The sequence below is a fragment of the Apostichopus japonicus genome, chromosome 5 (genome assembly GCF_037975245.1).
Source record: "Apostichopus japonicus isolate 1M-3 chromosome 5, ASM3797524v1, whole genome shotgun sequence".
NCBI classification, from domain to species: domain Eukaryota; kingdom Metazoa; phylum Echinodermata; class Holothuroidea; order Aspidochirotida; family Stichopodidae; genus Apostichopus; species Apostichopus japonicus.
The window spans coordinates 3,271,105-3,290,476 of record NC_092565.1 but is presented as its reverse complement, the minus strand read 5'-3'; the positions used below and the strand labels follow the sequence as shown (position 1 = coordinate 3,290,476).

Here is a 19,372-nt window from a genome sequence, read left to right as displayed (position 1 = left end):
CCACCACTACTTTCGGCAGTTCTTTTTATGTTAAACACTGTGATGGAAGCAACAAAGAAAAGCTTTGTAGGCCTACTCACCCCTACGCAATCGGCGACCAATTACGAGCGTAGTGATTTAAAAACCTGTTAGACCCTTAAAAATCCTGGTAAAATAACAGAAACAAGAAAACCCTGTCAAGTTGGACATGCTAAAAGAATATAAATAGATACTGGCCAGAAAAGGAGGTAACTTTTAACGTAAATAACAGCTTAATTGCGACTCAATTAACATCCCGCGCATTCTACTAAAACCACATGTTTGGATCTCGGAGAAACAGAGACAGGAACGATGACTCACACCTCTGTCATGGGGGTATGTACCAAAACAGTGCCAGGTAGAATTTCACACCACTACATTGGTGTACAGAGGGAGGCAGTTTGGGGTGGGGGGACATATGGCACGTTGTGTTCGGGGCAAACCACAAGGTAAACTCAAAACATTGGGACACAACGAATCCTCTTTGCATTCTGGTCCATTAACAGTATTTGCATGTTTTTTACTACCCCAAAAAAAACCAGGATTTTTTTTCAGTTTGAAGTTTTCAATAGCAAGGCACTAATTAAACCCCAAAAATGGTACATTAAAATATCAACAAGCACTTTCTAATTACAAAACATGGGAATGTGAGTACTTTTCCCCCCAAAACCAAGGGGTACTTGTTATCTGAAAATGGGCACTTTTTAGGTTATTCACAAACTTCCGGTACCTTCTCTCATATCACTGTAGCAATGCAATAGCCTAACCATTGGTAAATCAACTTGTGTTTCCTCAGTATGAATCCATTCAAGTTTTTATTTCACAAAATTCACTACAAATGTAACAAGTTCATAATTTTCCCTCTCTTTAACCTTATATTTAGGAAGCTGCTAAAGTTTAGAGGGCTGAGAGTAAAATGATGCCTTTTTTTTATGAGTGTTGTCATCTATGAGACTATTATTGTTATACTAAATATTCACACATAGCTAGTCTAGATGGAATGTCAATCCCCCCCTTTACTCTGGTTTCTTCCTGAAGATTGCCAAAATTGGGAACAGGTTGAAACTAGTGTTGCTACGATAATCGTTTTCAATATCGGTATCGGCCGATATTTGCAATATCGGCAGCATATCGGTAAAATTTTGCCTAATTGCCGATAACAGCAAACCGATGTTGGGCTACTTCTTTACCCTTGCAATGATTTGTTAATCTGCCCAAGACGATCCATTTCTTTAGCGTCAGTTAAACTCAGATTCATTTTCGATTAATATCCATGGAAACCTGACCCTCCGTAACCTCTAAAAACACGTCAAATATAACCAATGACCTTCGTGAACCTTGGCCTACACACAGCATTAGTGCAGCATATATACACTGTACTAACCATTCATTTTCTCAAAGGCCTCCGTGAAAACCTTGAACGTGATGCATAACTGCACAGTTCAGCAGTGTTGGAAAACCTTGTTCAATTTCCTGCGAACACACTGCCGATTTCCCGCCGGTGTTCGCCCAGCGAAAGCGCCGAGCATGCGTAGCGTGCAAGCATAAAGGCGTGGTGTCCAGGGGCCCGCCTTAGGGCCTTGGTGGGGTCATGGGGTAGAACCCCTCGTAGAAATTCTGGGGGGCGAAAGCCCCCGAAAAATTTTGGCATTTTTTTGCGTGTCTGGCGATGAAAAAATTCGCAGTTGAGGATGCAAAATACTGACAACTCTTTTTATTTAAACTGTCACGAAACTGATGAAAATTTTAAAATGACAAGTTAGAGTAGCTATGTTATGTTATAAAATGAAAAGAGATTTAATCTGTCTTTCAATCTTTAAAAAGTGCAACTTACAAAACTTCCGATATTATGAAACAAACAACGTTCAGCAAAGCCATGTTTCTAGACTGCCTAACAATGAATAGCGTGCACTATGCGTACATTTTTACAACTGCGGTGTTTAACCCTATACCCAACTACCACGGTACATGTGCTGCAAATTTTCCCAGGTACCTTCTCAAACTACTGTGAGCTCTTCCCCTGTGTAACACCTGTTTGTTAACATTTTTTGGCACGTTGCCAGGGAACTTTTTAGTTACGTGAAATCCGTAACAGCCGAGGTGGTTAGGCTATTTGCTGTACACTTAACTATGGTAGGATATTATTTTTTTCCGTATTTTTGAAAATTCTACAAAATACTTTCTTTTTCCCCCGCTTAAGTCCAGATGTGGTCTTATGGTTTATTCATAAATGGGTGTACTAGAGCCTTGTTTACATGACATTAGTTGCATTTAGCACGATATGCCAGTTTTGCGTGAATTTTTCGAAAGTGTTTTGCTCGATCTTTCGTAATATTTGAAAGGTGTACCACCTTACTTTCTGTACACAATTGGTCATTTCTCTACTGATTTTCAGTTTTCTTTTTCTCTATACGGTCAAGTGAATAAGTTGTACATTGAGTATAAACTCAATAAATTCTAACTTTTACATTGTGATCGACACTTCGTAACCTAACAAAGATGCAATTTTGCAAGCATACGTTAACACTGTAGCTACTTGTAAGTCTTTACGATGTTAAGGCTCACATTTACTGTGTCCATTTTATTATCGTGTGCAGCGCTGCAGTGAAAAAGATTCCGATTGGATTTCAATTACCATTCTCTTTTTCAAATTCAGGAAAAAAGTAATTCTTTTCAACTTAGAACGAAAGGAAAACAAAACACCATATTTTGTTGTTTACTTGAAGATTTATTTGTGAATGTATGCATGACTAAAAGTACGATTTTGCCTTTATTTTGTCTGATAAAAAATATCGGTATCGTATCGGTATCAGACCGATATTGGGATGATAATATCGGATATCGGCCAAAACCGATATTGGTGATATCGGCGCAACACTAGTTGAAACTACTAAAGGGAGAAAGTGCCAGCCTCAATTTGAACAAAACTTGAACTGTTTTGACCAAATTTTGCTCACTTCGTATCAATTTTGAAGTTGAAAGTTCCGTTTTCATCTTTGAAGCAAATGTTTTAAACAAGATTTAGTTTGCAATTTGCTTTAAAAATCATTGTACTGCAGTTTACCAAAACCTGCCATACTGCAACTTTTACAAACTCCTTTCCCCATCTTTGCTGGAAACATAAATAAGGTACGGCTGTTTGGAAGCAGAGCAACGTTTACTATTTTTGGGGCTGAACATAACCGATTGACTTTGACAATTTTGTACAACGAATGACAGAAGTTTTGCAAACTAAAGAAATCAAACTTTGCAGAAGTTTCTGTATAGACATGTTACCATAGTGTTAATTTTGTTGCGGTATAATTTACAAAATAATCCGACCAAACCATAAAGGAGATTTTATCCCATGAATTTCTCATAGTGCAAGACTCGCAGAGAGTAAAATGGGAGACGCTAATATTGTTCGCCATGGTAGAATCCCCATCAGTGAGTAACTTCGAAAAAACTACCATGTCATCGGAAAGATGGGATTCTAACCCTGAAACCTTGGATAAATAGCTTTGTTTCTCTGTTTTTTGCAGATACCGGAGAACGAGGAACTCGAGGAAGACGGTATAGAGCTGACTGGACAGACGAAGGTGCTTGGACTGTCTGATGAGAATCTGTTTGGCTTGTTGGAGGCAGGAAATTGGAAAAAAGAGAAAACTAGCTCAAAGGTAAAATTAAATACCATTTATATGCAGAAATGTAGGGAAAATAATACTTATGATGCTTGGTGGACTCAAAGAAGCTTGGTATCGAGTACCCGAATCTTGTGAAGCAGTTTGTGGAGGTTCTGAATTTTTGCCTCTACAGAATATTATGGTTTCCTGTTTACAAAAAACTGCTGTACAGCTTTGCACCTGTATCGCAATCTGGATAAATTATTTCACCGTAAATCAATTAATGTACTAACATTATATAATATAGTTTTGTATATTTCATGAACTGTTTCTTGTGAATCACAAAAAGAAAGAAAAATGTTCTTCATGTTGAAGTCATACACTTTCTTTGTGTCATGAATATGTCTGAAGTGATATCGAAATCCGATTTTAGTTCATTTTCCAAGAATAGCAGGAAGTTTTGCAATGTAATAAGTAAAAATAGTAAAGAAAAAAGTTCAAATGACACATGCAAGGATATTAATATAATCTTGGTAACTTTTGCAGGGTTGTTAATATTTCCTTATTTCTAGCATTTCCTTATATTTGTCAGTAAGCGATATCTCTGAAGTTTCATTGGAATTGTTCATTACAATATATCCTATTGTCATAGATTCTTTGTCGAGTGCAGTCAACATAAAGAAGGACAGAGAGAGTATATATGAGTTTTCAATGTGCAATATAATTATAAACAACAACAAAATTAATAACAGTTAGAAGCATCTTCATATATTCTCTTAAGTTTTAAGTCTATTCCGTATCTACTGCATATAGTTTCAATCAGCCTCGTCTTCACTCGGTCTCCATATATATCTGCTTTTTGGTCTTAGTATAAGTTCTGTTTCGTTGAAGGTTCTTTCTACGTGTTCAATTCATGGCGATTAGGTACCAAGAATGTTCTCCCTTATATTTCTAGCATGTCTCTATATGAGCGTCGGCTTTTGGCCTTAGTATTTACATTTTTAAAAAAACACCAATAATTGTATTGGTGTTTTATTAGACCTTTCCAAAGCATTCGATATCATCGATCATGGAATTCTTCTGAGGAAATTATCACATTACGGTGTAAGAGGTCTAGCTCTTTCTCTCATTTTAAGTTATTTGTTTAACAGGCAACAGTACGTTTCTTTTTCTGGAATCAATCCTGATAATCGTTCAGTTAAGTGCGGAGTTCCTCAAGGGTCTATATTAGGTCCACTTCTTTTTATAATTTACGTAAATGATATTTGCAACGTCTCTACAAATTGCTTGATTGTCCTTTTTGCTGATGATAATAATATTTATTTCTCTGACAGCAATGTAGAAACTCTTAAAGTAACCATATGTAATGAATTAAATGCGTTTTATGATTGGTTTTCTGCTAACAAACTGTCTTTGAATATTGATAAAACAAATTATATGGTATTTGGAAACTCCTCTAGAACATTAAATGCTGATTTATATATGCATGGTATTTGCCTTAAAAGAGTCGATAATATTAAATATCTTGGTGTGTATATCGATTCTCAGCTCTCTTGGAAAGTCCATATTAATCATGTTTGTAAACAAGTTTCTAGAGGTGTAGGTATATTATCTAATTTAAAATATACTTTTCCAAGGAAAATTCTGAGATCTATTTACTATAGTATTATATTTCCTCATCTATCGTACTGCTCTTCAGTTTGGTCTGGTATCTTCAATACTACCCTTAATAATTGAAGCGAACCGCGGATGGCGGGGGACATTACCAGATTTAGGGTCCTACGCTTCGAACTCATAAGTGATAAATGAGGATGCAAGAGTGTTCTTGCGTTGAAACAACGGCTGACGATTTATTGCAAAACTCTACAAAATGGTAAATGATAATATAAATATGAACAAATGGCTTAATAAACTTTAATGGCTGAATTAAAACTGTCCTAATTTGGGGGAAAACCTATACTCAATCTGTGAAGTATGCACGGAACCTGTGCTCAATCTATGACATATTAATACACAAATACAATTAAAGAATCAATACCCGCAATACGACATAGCACTCGTACAATACTGTATAAAATGTATGAAGTGTATAAAGAACAATGTAAAATGAACATTATGAAATAATCTGCATATGAAATAATACAATATGTTTGCCAACAGGCGAGGACTTTTGGCACCTTAGTAATGGTCAGGGCAACACATGCCAGCTGCAACACATTATAGGCCTTTTCACCTAAACTGTTCCTAGACAGCAGGAATTTTCACCTCCTGAACCCACAAACTCTCAAGAGACTCCAAAAAGGCTAAGATTAAAGGGCAAGCTCTAGGACAACGCTATAGTAACAACAGTAACAATAATGTTCAAAATACAAAATACAAATACGTATACGCTCTTTACACTGTGAGCTGTACAATACTAAAATACAGTTACAATAAAATACACTTAACTGTAAACTAAAATCCAACCCAACCGGTCCTGTAATAGTACAGTATAAAAGTACACAATAACACCCACGTGCTTCACGATACACAAGACACGCTATAAACCCGTAGGACCAAGGTCCCAATAATACAACCTAACATATGTACTTTACACAGTGAAGTACAACCTAGCCAGAGGGGCAACACTAAGTTAAAACTACAATTCGATTAAATAATAAGGGTACGTACAGCATATAAACAATATGTATACTTAATCTCTTACTATACTGGGGTCAGCTCGCTCGCGATAAAAAAGAAGAAGAGGACTCTACGCTCGCGGTAAGGAGAAGAAGACGCTCGTGGTAAAGGAGATCGCGTACATCGAGTATCCATCTCTCGCCAGCCAGCTCGCTATATATTGGTATGATCCGCCATCTTGGAAAACCAGTGGCTTCGAGCCAGAAGCCGAACCATCCAAAGCCTGAGGCATCCTGCCTCTAAAAAGGGGGACATCTCCTTCCTGACCTCCAGACAGTACAGATATTGTTAAATCTGGGCTATTGACGACCCAAGATTAAATAAAATGATGAAAATATGGAAGGGTAACGAGGCGAACCCCCGGAGCTCTGCAGGGACGCTGCTTGCCATACGACAACGTATACAGAACTGGCAATACACGTGCAAACAACTAACGCTAAAAACTTAACTATTACGTAATACATGTAATTACTCAAAAGGGTGCATACAACAAAATTTCACTTTACTACATAAGCTTGTCATTCTCCAAAAACGGGCTGTGAGGCACGTGACATCTTCAGCTCCACGTGATAATACAAGTCATTTATTCTCCTCCTTAAACGTGCTCAAGTTCACTGATCTCATTTCTTTAAATGTTCTGACGTTTACTTATCGTGCTATGAATAATCTGCTTCCAAGTTGTTTTGCTACCTTTTATACAATTGTTCACTCTATTCACAATTGTAATACTAGACAAGCTGGTCATTTACGTGCTTCTTTTTGTCGTAATTCAAAGAGCATGCAAAGCCTCCGTTATCGATCTATTTCTTTGTGGAACAATCTTCCCATTAACTTGAAATCTTATACTTCCGTGGCTTCGTTCAGGCGACATCTGAAAAATTACTATGAAAGCCTTTATTGATTTTATCCGTTTTTTAGGGGTGGGATAGGTGGTGGTGGTTGGGGGGTAGTGTTATTTGTCTTATTTGTTAAGGTTATCTGTTTGTTTTTTTGGGGGGGTGGGTTCTTTTTGAGGTGTTAAGGTTTTCCATTTTCTTTGATGGAAGTACTCTATTCGATTAAACCCACAAGGGTTTCTTAGTTTACTTCCTTTCACATATTTTACTTATTTGCAGTTATATTGTCTTGTTCACCTTGTATTACTATATGTTGAACAAATAAATCATCATTCTCTTTTTCTTGTTCAGCTTGTATTTTCCCTCCCCTTGCCCTTTTTGCCATCGATAAAGGTAGCAAAATCAACCAAATTAATGCGTAAAGTAATGAGTCACTTTATCGCAATGACGGTGGATATACTGATTTTCTTTCTTGGGAACTAAAATTTTGCCTAAACTTTGTATAATTAAACAAAGAGCAACGTATGGTTTTTCCTGTGTTCAGTTCAGGGCCAGAGATGGAAAGGAAAGAGTTCATACGGTACTAAATATACCCCTCATGCCGAACTAAAGTTGCGCAAAACCATGACTAAATAATTAGCTTCCAGTTAAGTCGACACGCAAAGCAATCAATACACCTGATGGGGGTTATCAGAACCGTGTTGTGATACCTATCAACAATACACAAAGAAACCAGAAAACTCAGGCTTAAAGTGATAATATGCATTCTATTTTCAAACACATACTTGAACTTGAATCCATATCATTCCTAACAGCCTACAAAAACCTTTGTCAACAGACACAGGCTTTGTTTTGTATAAAACAGAACAAACTCCACGGTGTAAACTACAACCATTTAGAGCTACTTGACAAAAAACTGTGGCAGTGTAATAGAGAATGTTTTCTCTATTTTTTTTATACATATATATCATTAGTGACCCTTGACATGGTACAATGTTTACAACACGGGACTGGTGTCCGTTGCCTTGTTTATAAACAAACCTTTAAATCTGCTCAAAATTTATTTTAATACCAAATAGAGCTTATTCCTGTGGAAAAAAAGTACCTCATCATAACAATTAAATTGTAGCAAACACTGTCAAAACTGAAAAATATGATTTAGGCCGTCTGACAGTGGCGTAGCCAAGGGGGGGGCGTGTGGGGCGACAGCCCCACCATGAATGTTTGTTGCCCCCAGTTGCCCCACTGGGATTTTGGGTGTCAAAAAAATTACATATGCGAAAAATATATCACAATTGGTCTGAATGGTCTCGAATCTCCATGATGACCACTCATGAACGACCCTTTGACCGCCGACAGGCAGTAGGCTGTAGTTGCTGAAAATCTGGATGTGACATAGCGCATAGGCAGGGTTTTCACTTCTGGGACGTACCCCGATGCTCTTAAAACCGCTAAAAACCCAAATTTTCAAAAAAGGAGACAATACTATTGCTGAGAATCAGTCTATCACCCTAATAATGTGTCAGACGCAATCTTTGATGTCAGTTTGACATAGTTCGGTCATTCAGTATGTTACTTGGCTGAAAGCCCAGTCAATCTTTCCTAATTTTCCATGCGCAATTTGCAGATTTGTCGAAAAATGTAAATGTCGGTGTCAAACTCACAAAAGATATTTCAGGATATTTCAAAATAACTTACCAGACTTTTTTATCTTTCTATTTCACCTAAACAGTTTGATGACCATATCAAGACATGGAATCTCAAAATAAAGGATGTCCATTGTCGATGTAAAATGCATCAATCCTGTGGGGGGGGGGGGGGGGGGACGCCCCTCCACACACACACACATTTAGTGTCGTGGCTCTATTTGGGTAAAGCTAACTCATCTCAGGATTCATATCATCGAATATTAGAAGTTCAGATCTATGAAAAGTGACCAAGATTTTTTGAATCCTTAGTTTAACTACAGCCGTTTTCAGACTCTACCAGAAGTTGAAGAGGAATATTACAAATGTTACAAAAGTTTGATTGTAGATAGAGTAAGTTCTTTTCTAGGTGTTTGAAAAATGATTTGGCTAGGATAATAAAACCTAGTCTTGATCGATCGTAATAAGCAAGTATTTGCTAAGTATTCGAATAGCTATATAGTTGGTATTTCAAAAATTTAAGCATTCAGACTTTAGAATAACTAGTTGAATACTTAAAATAACTATTCCAATAGGTATTCAAATACTTCTTTCCTTCGAATGCTTAGAGAATGCTAAATATAGCTATTCCAATAAGTATTCGAACACCTATTTCATTGAATGCCTATTCGAATACTTATTTCCTTTTGTAAGATGGTCAGCTCTTACATAAAGTTTTGTTTTGTACCATAGTTTTACTTGTTTATTAGGTGCATTGTGCAGTGCTCACTGAAAAGAGGGGCTATACATTTGTACAGTATATTTGTATGTTGTCTTGTGGATTAAAACCTCTACACTTCTACCTCTTCTAGGTTGCTAGGCAACTATCTTGTTCTTCCTGGAAATTAGCTCTCACAGGAAATGGGGTCTGTGTGTGTATATTTTAGTAACAAAGTTTTAACAAGAGTTTTGTGAGGGGTATAAGGAGTTAGGCAGTTGGCTATAAGTATCTGAGCAAGGCAGTTGCAAAAGAAGAGAAAGATAGTTTTAATGGCTGGGTAGTTTGTTTTAAACCTTAATTTACATAGTTCAAGTTCCTGTACTCCTTATCATTTTATTGAAGTTGTGATATTCAAGTGACAGTCTGGGACACTATTTTATTATAAAGGATATTATTTTACAATAAAGTATATTCCGGGACACCATTTCTTATAAAGGACATTATTTTACTACAGAGGATATTGACATTATTTTACTGAAGGATACCCTGCGACACCATTGCTTATAAATTGAAGGATAATACTTTGTTGGGATCGGACATTCATAATACCATTTATCGTGTTGAACTATTTCTGATGTTGTGGAATATCTGATGTCGTGGAAGATATGATGTCGTAGAATACTTGATGTCACCAGAAGGCCAACTCACCAACTCTGCGAATTGACGAGTTGCACACTTACTACGTATACCATCTCGACAAGATGACAAAATTCAGAAAATTGATGCACTGACGAGATCCGTAATCTCGTCAAAACGACAATTTTCTGAATTTTGTCATCTTGTTGAGATAGTAGTAACTGTGCAACTCGTCAATTTGCAGAAAATTGCTGCATTGACGAGATCCGTTATCTCGTCAAAACGTCAATTTTCTGAATTTTGTCAACTTGTCGAGATGGTAGTAAGTGTGCAACTCGTCAATTTGCAGAAAATTGATGCATTGACGAGATCCGTTATCTCGTCAAAACGTCAATTTTTCTGAATTTTGTTACTTGTCGAGATGGTAGTAAGTGTGCAACTCGTCAATTTGCAGAAAATTGCTGCATTGAAGAGATCGGTTAACTCGTCAAAACGTCAATTTTCTGAATTTTGTCGTTTTGTCGAGATGGTAGTAAGTGTGAAACTCGTCAATTTGCAGAAAATTGCTGCATTGACGAGATCCGTTATCTCGTCAAAACGTCAATTTTCTGAACTTGTCGAGATGGTAGTCACTGTGCAACTCGTCAATTTGCAGAAAATTGCTGCATGATCCGTTATATCGTCAAAACGACAATTTTCTGAATTTTGTCAATTTGTCGAGATGGTAGTAAGTGTGCAACTCGTCAATTAGCAGAAAATTGATGCATTGACGAGATCCGTTATCTCGTCAAAACGTCAATTTTCTGAATTTTGTCAACTTGTCGAGATGGTAGTCACTGTGCAACTCGTCAATTTGCAGAAAATTGCTGCATTGACGAGATCCGTTATCTCGTCAAAACGTCAATTTTCTGAATTTTGTCGTTTTGTCGAGATGGTAGTAAGTGTGCAACTCGTCAATTTGCAGAAAATTGTTGCATTGACGAGATCCGTTATCTCGTCAAAACGTCAATTTTCTGAATTTTGTCAACTTGTCGAGATGGTAGTAAGTGTGCAACTCGTCAATTTGCAGAAAATTGTTGCATTGACGAGATCCGTTATCTCGTCAAAACGTCAATTTTTCTGAATTTTGTCATCTTGTCGAGATGGTAGTAAGTGTGCAACTCGTCAATTTGCAGAAAATTGCTGCATTGACGAGATCCGTTATCTCGTCAAAACGTCAATTTTCTGAATTTTGTCGTTTTGTCGAGATGGTAGTAAGTGTGCAACTTGTCAATTTGCAGAAATTTGTCGTTTTGTCAAGTTGGTAACGCGTCAATGCAATGTCCCTTCTGCGCTTCCGTACAAATAGAAACTGAGAAAACGAATTGACAACACTATCATGAGCTTATGACTATTGGCCTACTACTTAAGTTATATTGAACACATGATTCATGCTTAAAACATCGTTTTTCTGTTTTTTATAGATAGTTTGCAGTACCTTACTCAGTTCTTCACATATTTTTAAATTGTAAACAAAACAGAAAAAGTAAAAAGAGAAAATGCCTTTTTGAAAAATGGAAGCGTCCTCGCAGAATGGGCGGGGCATCTTTATTTTGCTTCAAGTAACATGTTTTCGCTCGAAAACAAAGTTTCATACTTCAACTCTTATAAAAAACCAAATTTACATCTCTTAAAAATAACTATTTTTCGTAATCTGCAAGTAAACCAAGTTTATATGTCCATTCATTGTTATTTAAATGGTTAAACAGAACTTCAACTTATTTGGAAGGGTGCCTCGTGGTACATAGATTGTACTGCAGCCTGTAAAATTGCCAGGCCAAGTTAAGACTTATGTCACAGAGTTTTGGGTTCACAGTCAGAAAACGTCCCCCGCCAGGTTAACTACACGTTTCTTTGAGTGTTACTACTCATGTAAGCACGAGAATGCTTTTGTAAATATTCCCTCTTTCAAACGACTGAACCAAAGTCTAACTGATATTAATAAACGAAGTTACGCGTTTTCCGACGTTTCGCGTAACCACAAATTGACCTTCTATTTCGTTTAAAAAGAATTTCAACGTATTGTTGAAAATTCCACGAAGGAAATGACTGAGATAACCAATCGATAAAAATCGGGGAATTTCGATGAAAAACGAAGAATTTCGGGTTATTTTTCTTTCAACGAATTAAAAAACGAACGGGAGTTAAGCGAAATCAGTACTGTAGGCATAGAAGCCCAGTTTAATTTGGGGGTCTGTAACCACTTGCCCGAAAAATATAACCAAAATTTTCATACGCTGGGCGCGCATTCAACTTCTTAATCTACACATCTTATAGGCACGCATCGGTTATTGCATCACATGCAAATTACATACAATCAAATTTCTATGTTATTACCATTCCATATCGGTTTGAATTTTGCGGGAAGTCGTTACAATAATAATGATAAGTTTAACCATTGAAAAACACATTGCAATTTATTTTTCTTTCATTAGGTGCCCAAAAAAGTGTCCCAAAAGTGCCCGAATTTCACAAAAATATGTGCTTGGGGGGGCTGCAGCCTCCCCCCACCTCCTATGCATATATCTATTTATATCTTTCTGAATAGAAATGACAAAGGTGTGAGATACTTCCTGCTTACAGTTTGCTTCCCTCTTCAGTATTGTAAGCTTTTGTAAATCACTCAGTGTTTTGTCCACAGATTTTCATCAAAAGAAATGACTTTGGATGGCATTGAAAACTGATCAGTGTTAATTCAATAGTATAGACATGATATGCATGATTGGTTTCAGTGATAGATTATGACTAATGCTATTACTAATAACTGTTGCTCTCTTTTTTTTCCTCGCATCGTCGGACAGGTCAAGGTGGTTTTGGACGCTATTCGGGAGATGCATGGGGAGGACTCCACCGAGGGAGGACGTTCAAAGTGTGTAGTAGTATCACAGTGGACTCAGATGCTGGAGGTTATGGAATTTCACTTGCAAGAAGCAAATATAGAAACCCTCAAAATAAGTGGAACAGTCTCTCAGAAGGAGAGGAGTGAAGCTGTCGAGGATTTCAACACCAATCAGAAGACTCAAGTCATGTTGCTGTCCCTTAAAGCCGAGGTAGTCGATCTAAATCTGATTGGTGGAAACCATATCTTCATGATGGATATGCATTGGTGAGGTCATAGGTCAGGCATTTTGATATTTTGATATGGTTATCAAAGAGCAACAAAAATTCCATTTTTCCCCTGCTCACAATATTGGTTTAACTTATGAACACATATCCTTCCATGTAGGAACCCTACTTTGGAGGATCAAGTCTGTAAACGAATCCATCATGTTTGTAAAACCAAGGATGTCAAAATTCATAAATTTGTCTGTCAAAAAACCATAGAGGAGAAGATAGTGAAGATACAAGAGAAGAAAAGAAAATTGGCCAAGGATGTCTTGTCTGGGTAAGTACCATTCTGTTATCTTATTTGGTGGTTAAAGCTTTGTGTAGTTTATCTGAGTTAACATGGTGCAGTCATGCCTCTGTAAAGATGGTGATGTCTGTGTGAGCATGGTGCAGTCATGTCTGAGTTAATATGGGGCAGTCTTATCTCAGTCAATGTGGTGCAGTCATGTCTGGGTAGTCATAGTGATGTCTTTGTAAGTTTGATGCAATCATGTCTCGGTAAATGTGGTGCAGTCATGTCATGGTGATATCTGGGTGGGCATGTTGCAGTCATGTCTGGGTTTTTTTTTGTGCAGCTATGTCTGGGTAAATATAGGGGCAGTCATGTTATGGTAGCATGGTGATATCTGGGTACACATTGTGCAGTCAGGTCTGGGTGAGCACTGAGCAGAGTGCAGTCATGTCTGAATAAATGTGGTGCAGTTATATCAGTGTAGGCATGGCGATACCTGGGTTAGCATGGCGCAGTCATGTCTGGGTAAAGTTGGTGCAGTCATGTCTGCATCTACAGGCATGGTGTTGTATGGGTAAGCATATGGTGCAGTCATGTCTGGGTAGGCATGGTGATGTATGGGTAAGCATGGTGCAGTCATGTCTGGGTAGGCATGGTGATGTCTGGATAAGTTTCATTCAGTCATATCTGGGTAAATCTGGTATTGACTGAAAACAGCTGAACATGTGTACATGTTCAAACTTTTATGTTCTCATATAAAGTATGCCTGTCGCCTTTTCTAGTGTATTCCATTAATAATTCCAGGGAGGTGATGATATATCTAGGTGTCCTGTTGAGCCGCTTTCCAAATCTTTCAGATATAATTCATCAAAACTTTATCGTTTCGACCAGTAGTTGTCTCCACTTTGGAAGATGCAGTGTTAATTTTGGGTAATTGTCCGCCCTTCCCTTTCCCATTTGACTTTGCAAATATCTCCTTTGAATGTCTTTTCTTGTCACAGTTCTAAGGAGATGAGAGGAGATAAACTGACCATAGATGACATGAAGCTGATGGTTGAGGACTGAGGATGAAGTGATTCTGAACTTGGACTGATGGCAGGAAAAAAACAAGATCTCGCAGCAAGACTCACAACAACAGTTTGTAAATAAGCCATGTGGAACTGTCATAGTTTTAGCAAGTTCACTCCAATGTGATAACCACAGACACCATGGATAGTCCTTTACAAGTTACCTTATCCTTGGTTTTTCAATACTTTCAATGTCATATTTCTAATAACGGTAGTCAAACTCGAAACATTAAACAATGTCCCCCCCCTCATCTCATCTCATCTCACATCCAAACCCAGAAACTGCACCTTCAGTAGATTGTTCTTTGCCTAATATGATAGTAAGAAATAAGTTTGGTCAAAGCATGTCCTCATTCCTCCTCCCACACCCACCTCCACCCCATGATGGCTGTACTGACCCCCTCCTCCCCCCCCCCCCATTCCAGCAAACATCCCCTACTATGGATATTCACACTAGTGCTGATTCCTTTGATATTGTGAAGAGGGCCTTCTGTATGTCTGTGACTTATAATTACTGATAGTTAATTGACATGGAAGTGTTCCCTCTATTTTTATGATTTCCTACTGATTTTTTTAAGCTGTATTATGGCAGACCAAAACTATAGATATTTAAGTGCAAGAAAATATTTGCTTAATCGATAAAAAATAGTACGATAGTGTATAAATATGAACCAGAAGTCTACCAAAACTAAACATTATTACAATCATGAAGTTTGTTTCCGTCAGACAACATAGCCACAGTTTGGGTTGGCTAAGATATCCTTTTCCATTTTCTTTCCTGGGAGAAGGAGTGTGTGGTGCTAAATAGTTACTCATTATTTCATATTAGTATTTGATAAGTTTTCTTCTTCTTTTCTTAGTGTAACCAGAGCATAACCTGGTTAATGTTATGTATAGTTATCATTTTCTTTTATTTTCCTACTTTTATTTTTATCCATTTAATCACTTTCTTTCATTTTCTTATTTTTGTTTTCATTCATTTGACAATGAATAACCTTTACTTGGTAGATTTAGGAGTTCCCTTAATTTTCACTTTTATTGCTAACTACTACATGGCAACAGTTAGTGGTCGGGTGGCCCTGTGCGACCTGTCTTTTTCTTAAGCTAAGTAATTGTTTTGTGTCATGGTCCTATTTTCTAGGAATATATGAATGGCTCCAAGAGTCTATCCCTTTTCAGAACTGTGGGTTAAATCTTTTTACCTCCATGGTTAAATAGACAATTTTATAACTTTGTTTTGGTTGGTTATGAATGTTTTGGTGATAGATGATTAATTTAAATGTACCCAAGGACACCTTAAGTTAAGTAATGTGTCTGGTACATTATTTATTAAGTGTTAATTGACAGCTGGTTGGTCACTGGACCTCTGATACCAGGAAGTGGAGGGCAAGCTGGTCTAGAATTAGAGGGGAAAGTTGAGACAAAGGCAATATCATGAATATTCAATGGTCCAACCTTTGTGTTTAATTGGTTTAAGGTGGTCATGTGTGAGTTGCCTTGTATTCTTATTATTACGGGATGTATTCTTATTATTACGGGATGTATTCTTATTATTATGGGATGTATTCTTATTATTATGGGATGTATTCTTATTATTATGGGATGTATTCTTATTATTATGGGATGTATTCTTATTATTATGAGATGTATTCTTATTATTATGGGATGGAGTGAATAGGGACAGTAGCATGGTAGGGGGAAAATTAAGAAAAGACACTGACGCCGAGTTTGTAATAGTTAGAGGAAAAGAGGGGAAGGATTAAGTTTGAAATGGTTGGGCATGAGATCATAATGATTTTCTTAGACTAACTTCACCAGTAATAGAGTAGAGGACCAGTATTAAATTAATTAGAAGTTAAATGGACACTTGAAGATATTTACCCATCGAGTTTTTATAGAAGTTTAGTGAATACCTGGAGCTTGTTCTACAAATGGATATTCTATTTTAGTAAACACCTGGAACTGTTTTACAAGGAAATTTCATATTTAATAAAAGTTTAGGACCCGAAGCTGTACCAATGGAGGCAGAACTATATTTCATCATGTGATAATATCTGGTAACTCTATTATTTGTTGTGCTCATTTTCTGTTGTGATGGAACTATAAATCCCCATTTTAATTCTACGTCCTTGTTTGGATCCGGAAGTGAACCCCTGCGATGACCCACCTGAGTGATGAACAGTCCCTCCTAGAGATGCCCCGAGCTGAGATGCCCAAAGAGGTTATTTCCCCGAGTCGCGAGCTATCCAGGGAACCACCCAATCCAGAGATGTCCCCAACTAAGTGAACCGCCCTAGAAGTTCCCCAAGGAGACAATTTCGTTCTCAAATTGCATTCGGTCGACCCGCGCCGCCATTTTGTTATTATTTTCGGTGGGACTGATAAGTATTATTTTTCCATTAAGTTCAGTCGAGTCGTTATAAGAAGGAAGACTTCCGAGATATGTAAGTTACACCCATTTATATAAATTCACCTTAAGTTTAAGTAACCCCATCGATATTAATACAATGTCCATGTGCATCGTTAACACACCACTTTACCTTTGTTTGTTTTTGTGTGAGCATTCTGCCTTTTTAAGTTGTCCCCACGATCTCAGAGTAAACTGGCTCTACCCTCATTTGAAGGTGCCACTTGTAATCTCCCAAACTTATAAATATATTTACGCCAGGCCACTGCGTTTTTGGCCGGCTACATTAGGAAGCTTTGGTCTTGAATTATGTGTATGTTATGTGAATAATGTTGTAGGGTCATTAGTAGTAATGTTCAAGACAATACAGATTGAAAAATTAAATATGTGCATATAATTTAAAAAGAGATGGAAGTTCCTTTCGTGCACTGCATTAAAAGACTTGAGCAAATTCTGAAAGTAACACCACAGCATCTGATAGTTGTTTCATATTTATTAACTCTAATATTGCTCAAACTCTGTTATAAAAGAATGCTTACAACTTGCAAAGTGTACTATTACATTATAATGTAATAATTCAAAGTTCAAATATTCCCTAAAGAAATATGGTACTTGTATAAGGACCCTTAGCTCCAACAAGGCTTAACTCCTTAAAGGGGGTTGTCATGCAGTACTGCTTCCAGGTTCTTCACTGAAAATTTAGTTTTAACCCTCCATTTGACTCCACAAGGTACATATTTTATTTTGAGGTAGAGTTGAGCCATTGTTGAGAAATTGAAAGTTGAAATTGTCACAGGTTGTGCCATAAGTGAACTTGAAGTAAAGAGGTACAGTATGATGTCATAGTTGCAGTTCTTCAGTATTATTTTTTACCATGGATTGGACGGGATACCAACTTTGCCATAAAGGTGAAGTTGACGATACCACAAAATGACCATGTAGTGTGTTCATAGGTTAATGCATCGTAATTTTAAAGAAGAAGGAAATTGGATGTACATTTGGAAAGGAAAAGGAATTTGCGATCAGTGTGCATCTATGACATCACACCTGCTTGCTTCAGGTTCACTTTTGAAACAAAACATGTCAACTTCAGATCTCCAAATGATACAGAGGAACGGAACATTCCTGTCATCAACCAAACATAACTTTTCACCTGGACTATCGATGCATGTAATTTATCGGCTACTTTTGCTCTTTTCTCATTGCTGAAATTTGGCCAACTTCCCTGTTAAGGTTACTTCACCTTATGTTTCACAAAGAATACATTTTCATGATCGAAATCAAAGGCTGGAATGTTTTAAATATCTAAAAATTCAATACAATTGAACATCTGTAATACCTCACTACTTTTTCCAGTTATTACCTCTCTTATCAAAACATAATCCATTTCTTTCTAAATGGGACTTTAAACAGTGAATTTAATGCTAGGAGGCATGCACAATTCCTGTTGATTTTCAAGCAAAGAAGATCGTGGGTGGCAGTATTCACTATGTGATCACACACAACTAAGTAACGCCTAGAGCTGATAAGCTAACAACTCGGTTTGATACTGGGAATTATCAAACCCATCATTTGGTTACTTTAGGAGTCATCATTTTTGGTATTCATTTTCATGACAGATCTTTCATAACCTAAGTCCTACGTATACATAACCATTCTTCACTGAAAAACGTATTGCCAATATGACTACAAATGGGCTGTGAAGGAAATATCACCTGTGCTATTTTGTCTGGAAACTTGGCAAAGAAAGGAGTTTCATATACAAATGGTGTATTTCTATTTATGACTAAATGGCTGAATAGGTCACAGTTTCACACAAATGACCATTTATACGAACCACTACATGTCTCTCTCATCACCCTCTACCTATTAATACACATTACACAGTACTTGTTGGCCTTATCTTCTAGGAAGGTAATATGTTGTCAGTTTCAAATTTGTCCCATGTAATAACTTACATTCCTTCCCCTAATGCTCCCGTTACAATTGTTGTTTCTCAATTGTTATTTACCTTATTCGGGCTTCAATTATATCTTCCCGTAGCCAGCTTGAATGCGTTAATTGCGCAGGGTCTTGTGCAAAGACCACGATATGTCATAAATACCGGGCGCGTATCAGATTGAATCCTTGCTTCGTGGCAAGAGATAGATAGTTGGTTTATGGAGCAGAGAAACAAACTCCAAGCGATATAATATCGAATCCCGAGCCCGAATGGTCCCCTAAGAGAGAGTAATGGGTGAGAGATACGAGAGAAGAGGAATGAGGGGAGGAAGGAGCTGAGAGTGGCGAGGAAATAGAAAGAGAAAGAAAGAGAGAAAGAGAAAGAGTGCCTCCTGCGGTCTCGGCGACGTCCGCTAGAACCGGTAGAATATGACCACAGGGAAAGACAAAGGAAAAGAGAC

At 37.3% G+C, this 19,372-nt stretch overlaps 2 protein-coding genes across 2 annotated transcripts in view; both read left to right on the top strand.

Annotated features, from left to right (window-relative positions):
* LOC139967319 (transcription termination factor 2-like) overlaps nucleotides 1-18,215 on the top strand; it is a 69,136-nt gene extending 50,921 nt beyond the window's left edge. Inside the window, exons 18-21 of the mRNA XM_071970984.1 lie at nucleotides 3,540-3,674; nucleotides 12,958-13,262; nucleotides 13,383-13,541; nucleotides 14,498-18,215. Of these exons, the coding sequence (XP_071827085.1) occupies nucleotides 3,540-3,674; nucleotides 12,958-13,262; nucleotides 13,383-13,541; nucleotides 14,498-14,561 (663 nt within the window). The 3' untranslated portion in view covers nucleotides 14,562-18,215. The remainder of the gene's footprint in view (nucleotides 1-3,539; nucleotides 3,675-12,957; nucleotides 13,263-13,382; nucleotides 13,542-14,497) is intronic.
* Nucleotides 1-19,372, top strand: part of LOC139967320 (isocitrate dehydrogenase [NAD] subunit beta, mitochondrial-like) — a 119,882-nt gene that overhangs the window by 8,271 nt on the left and 92,239 nt on the right. The window lies entirely within an intron of this gene.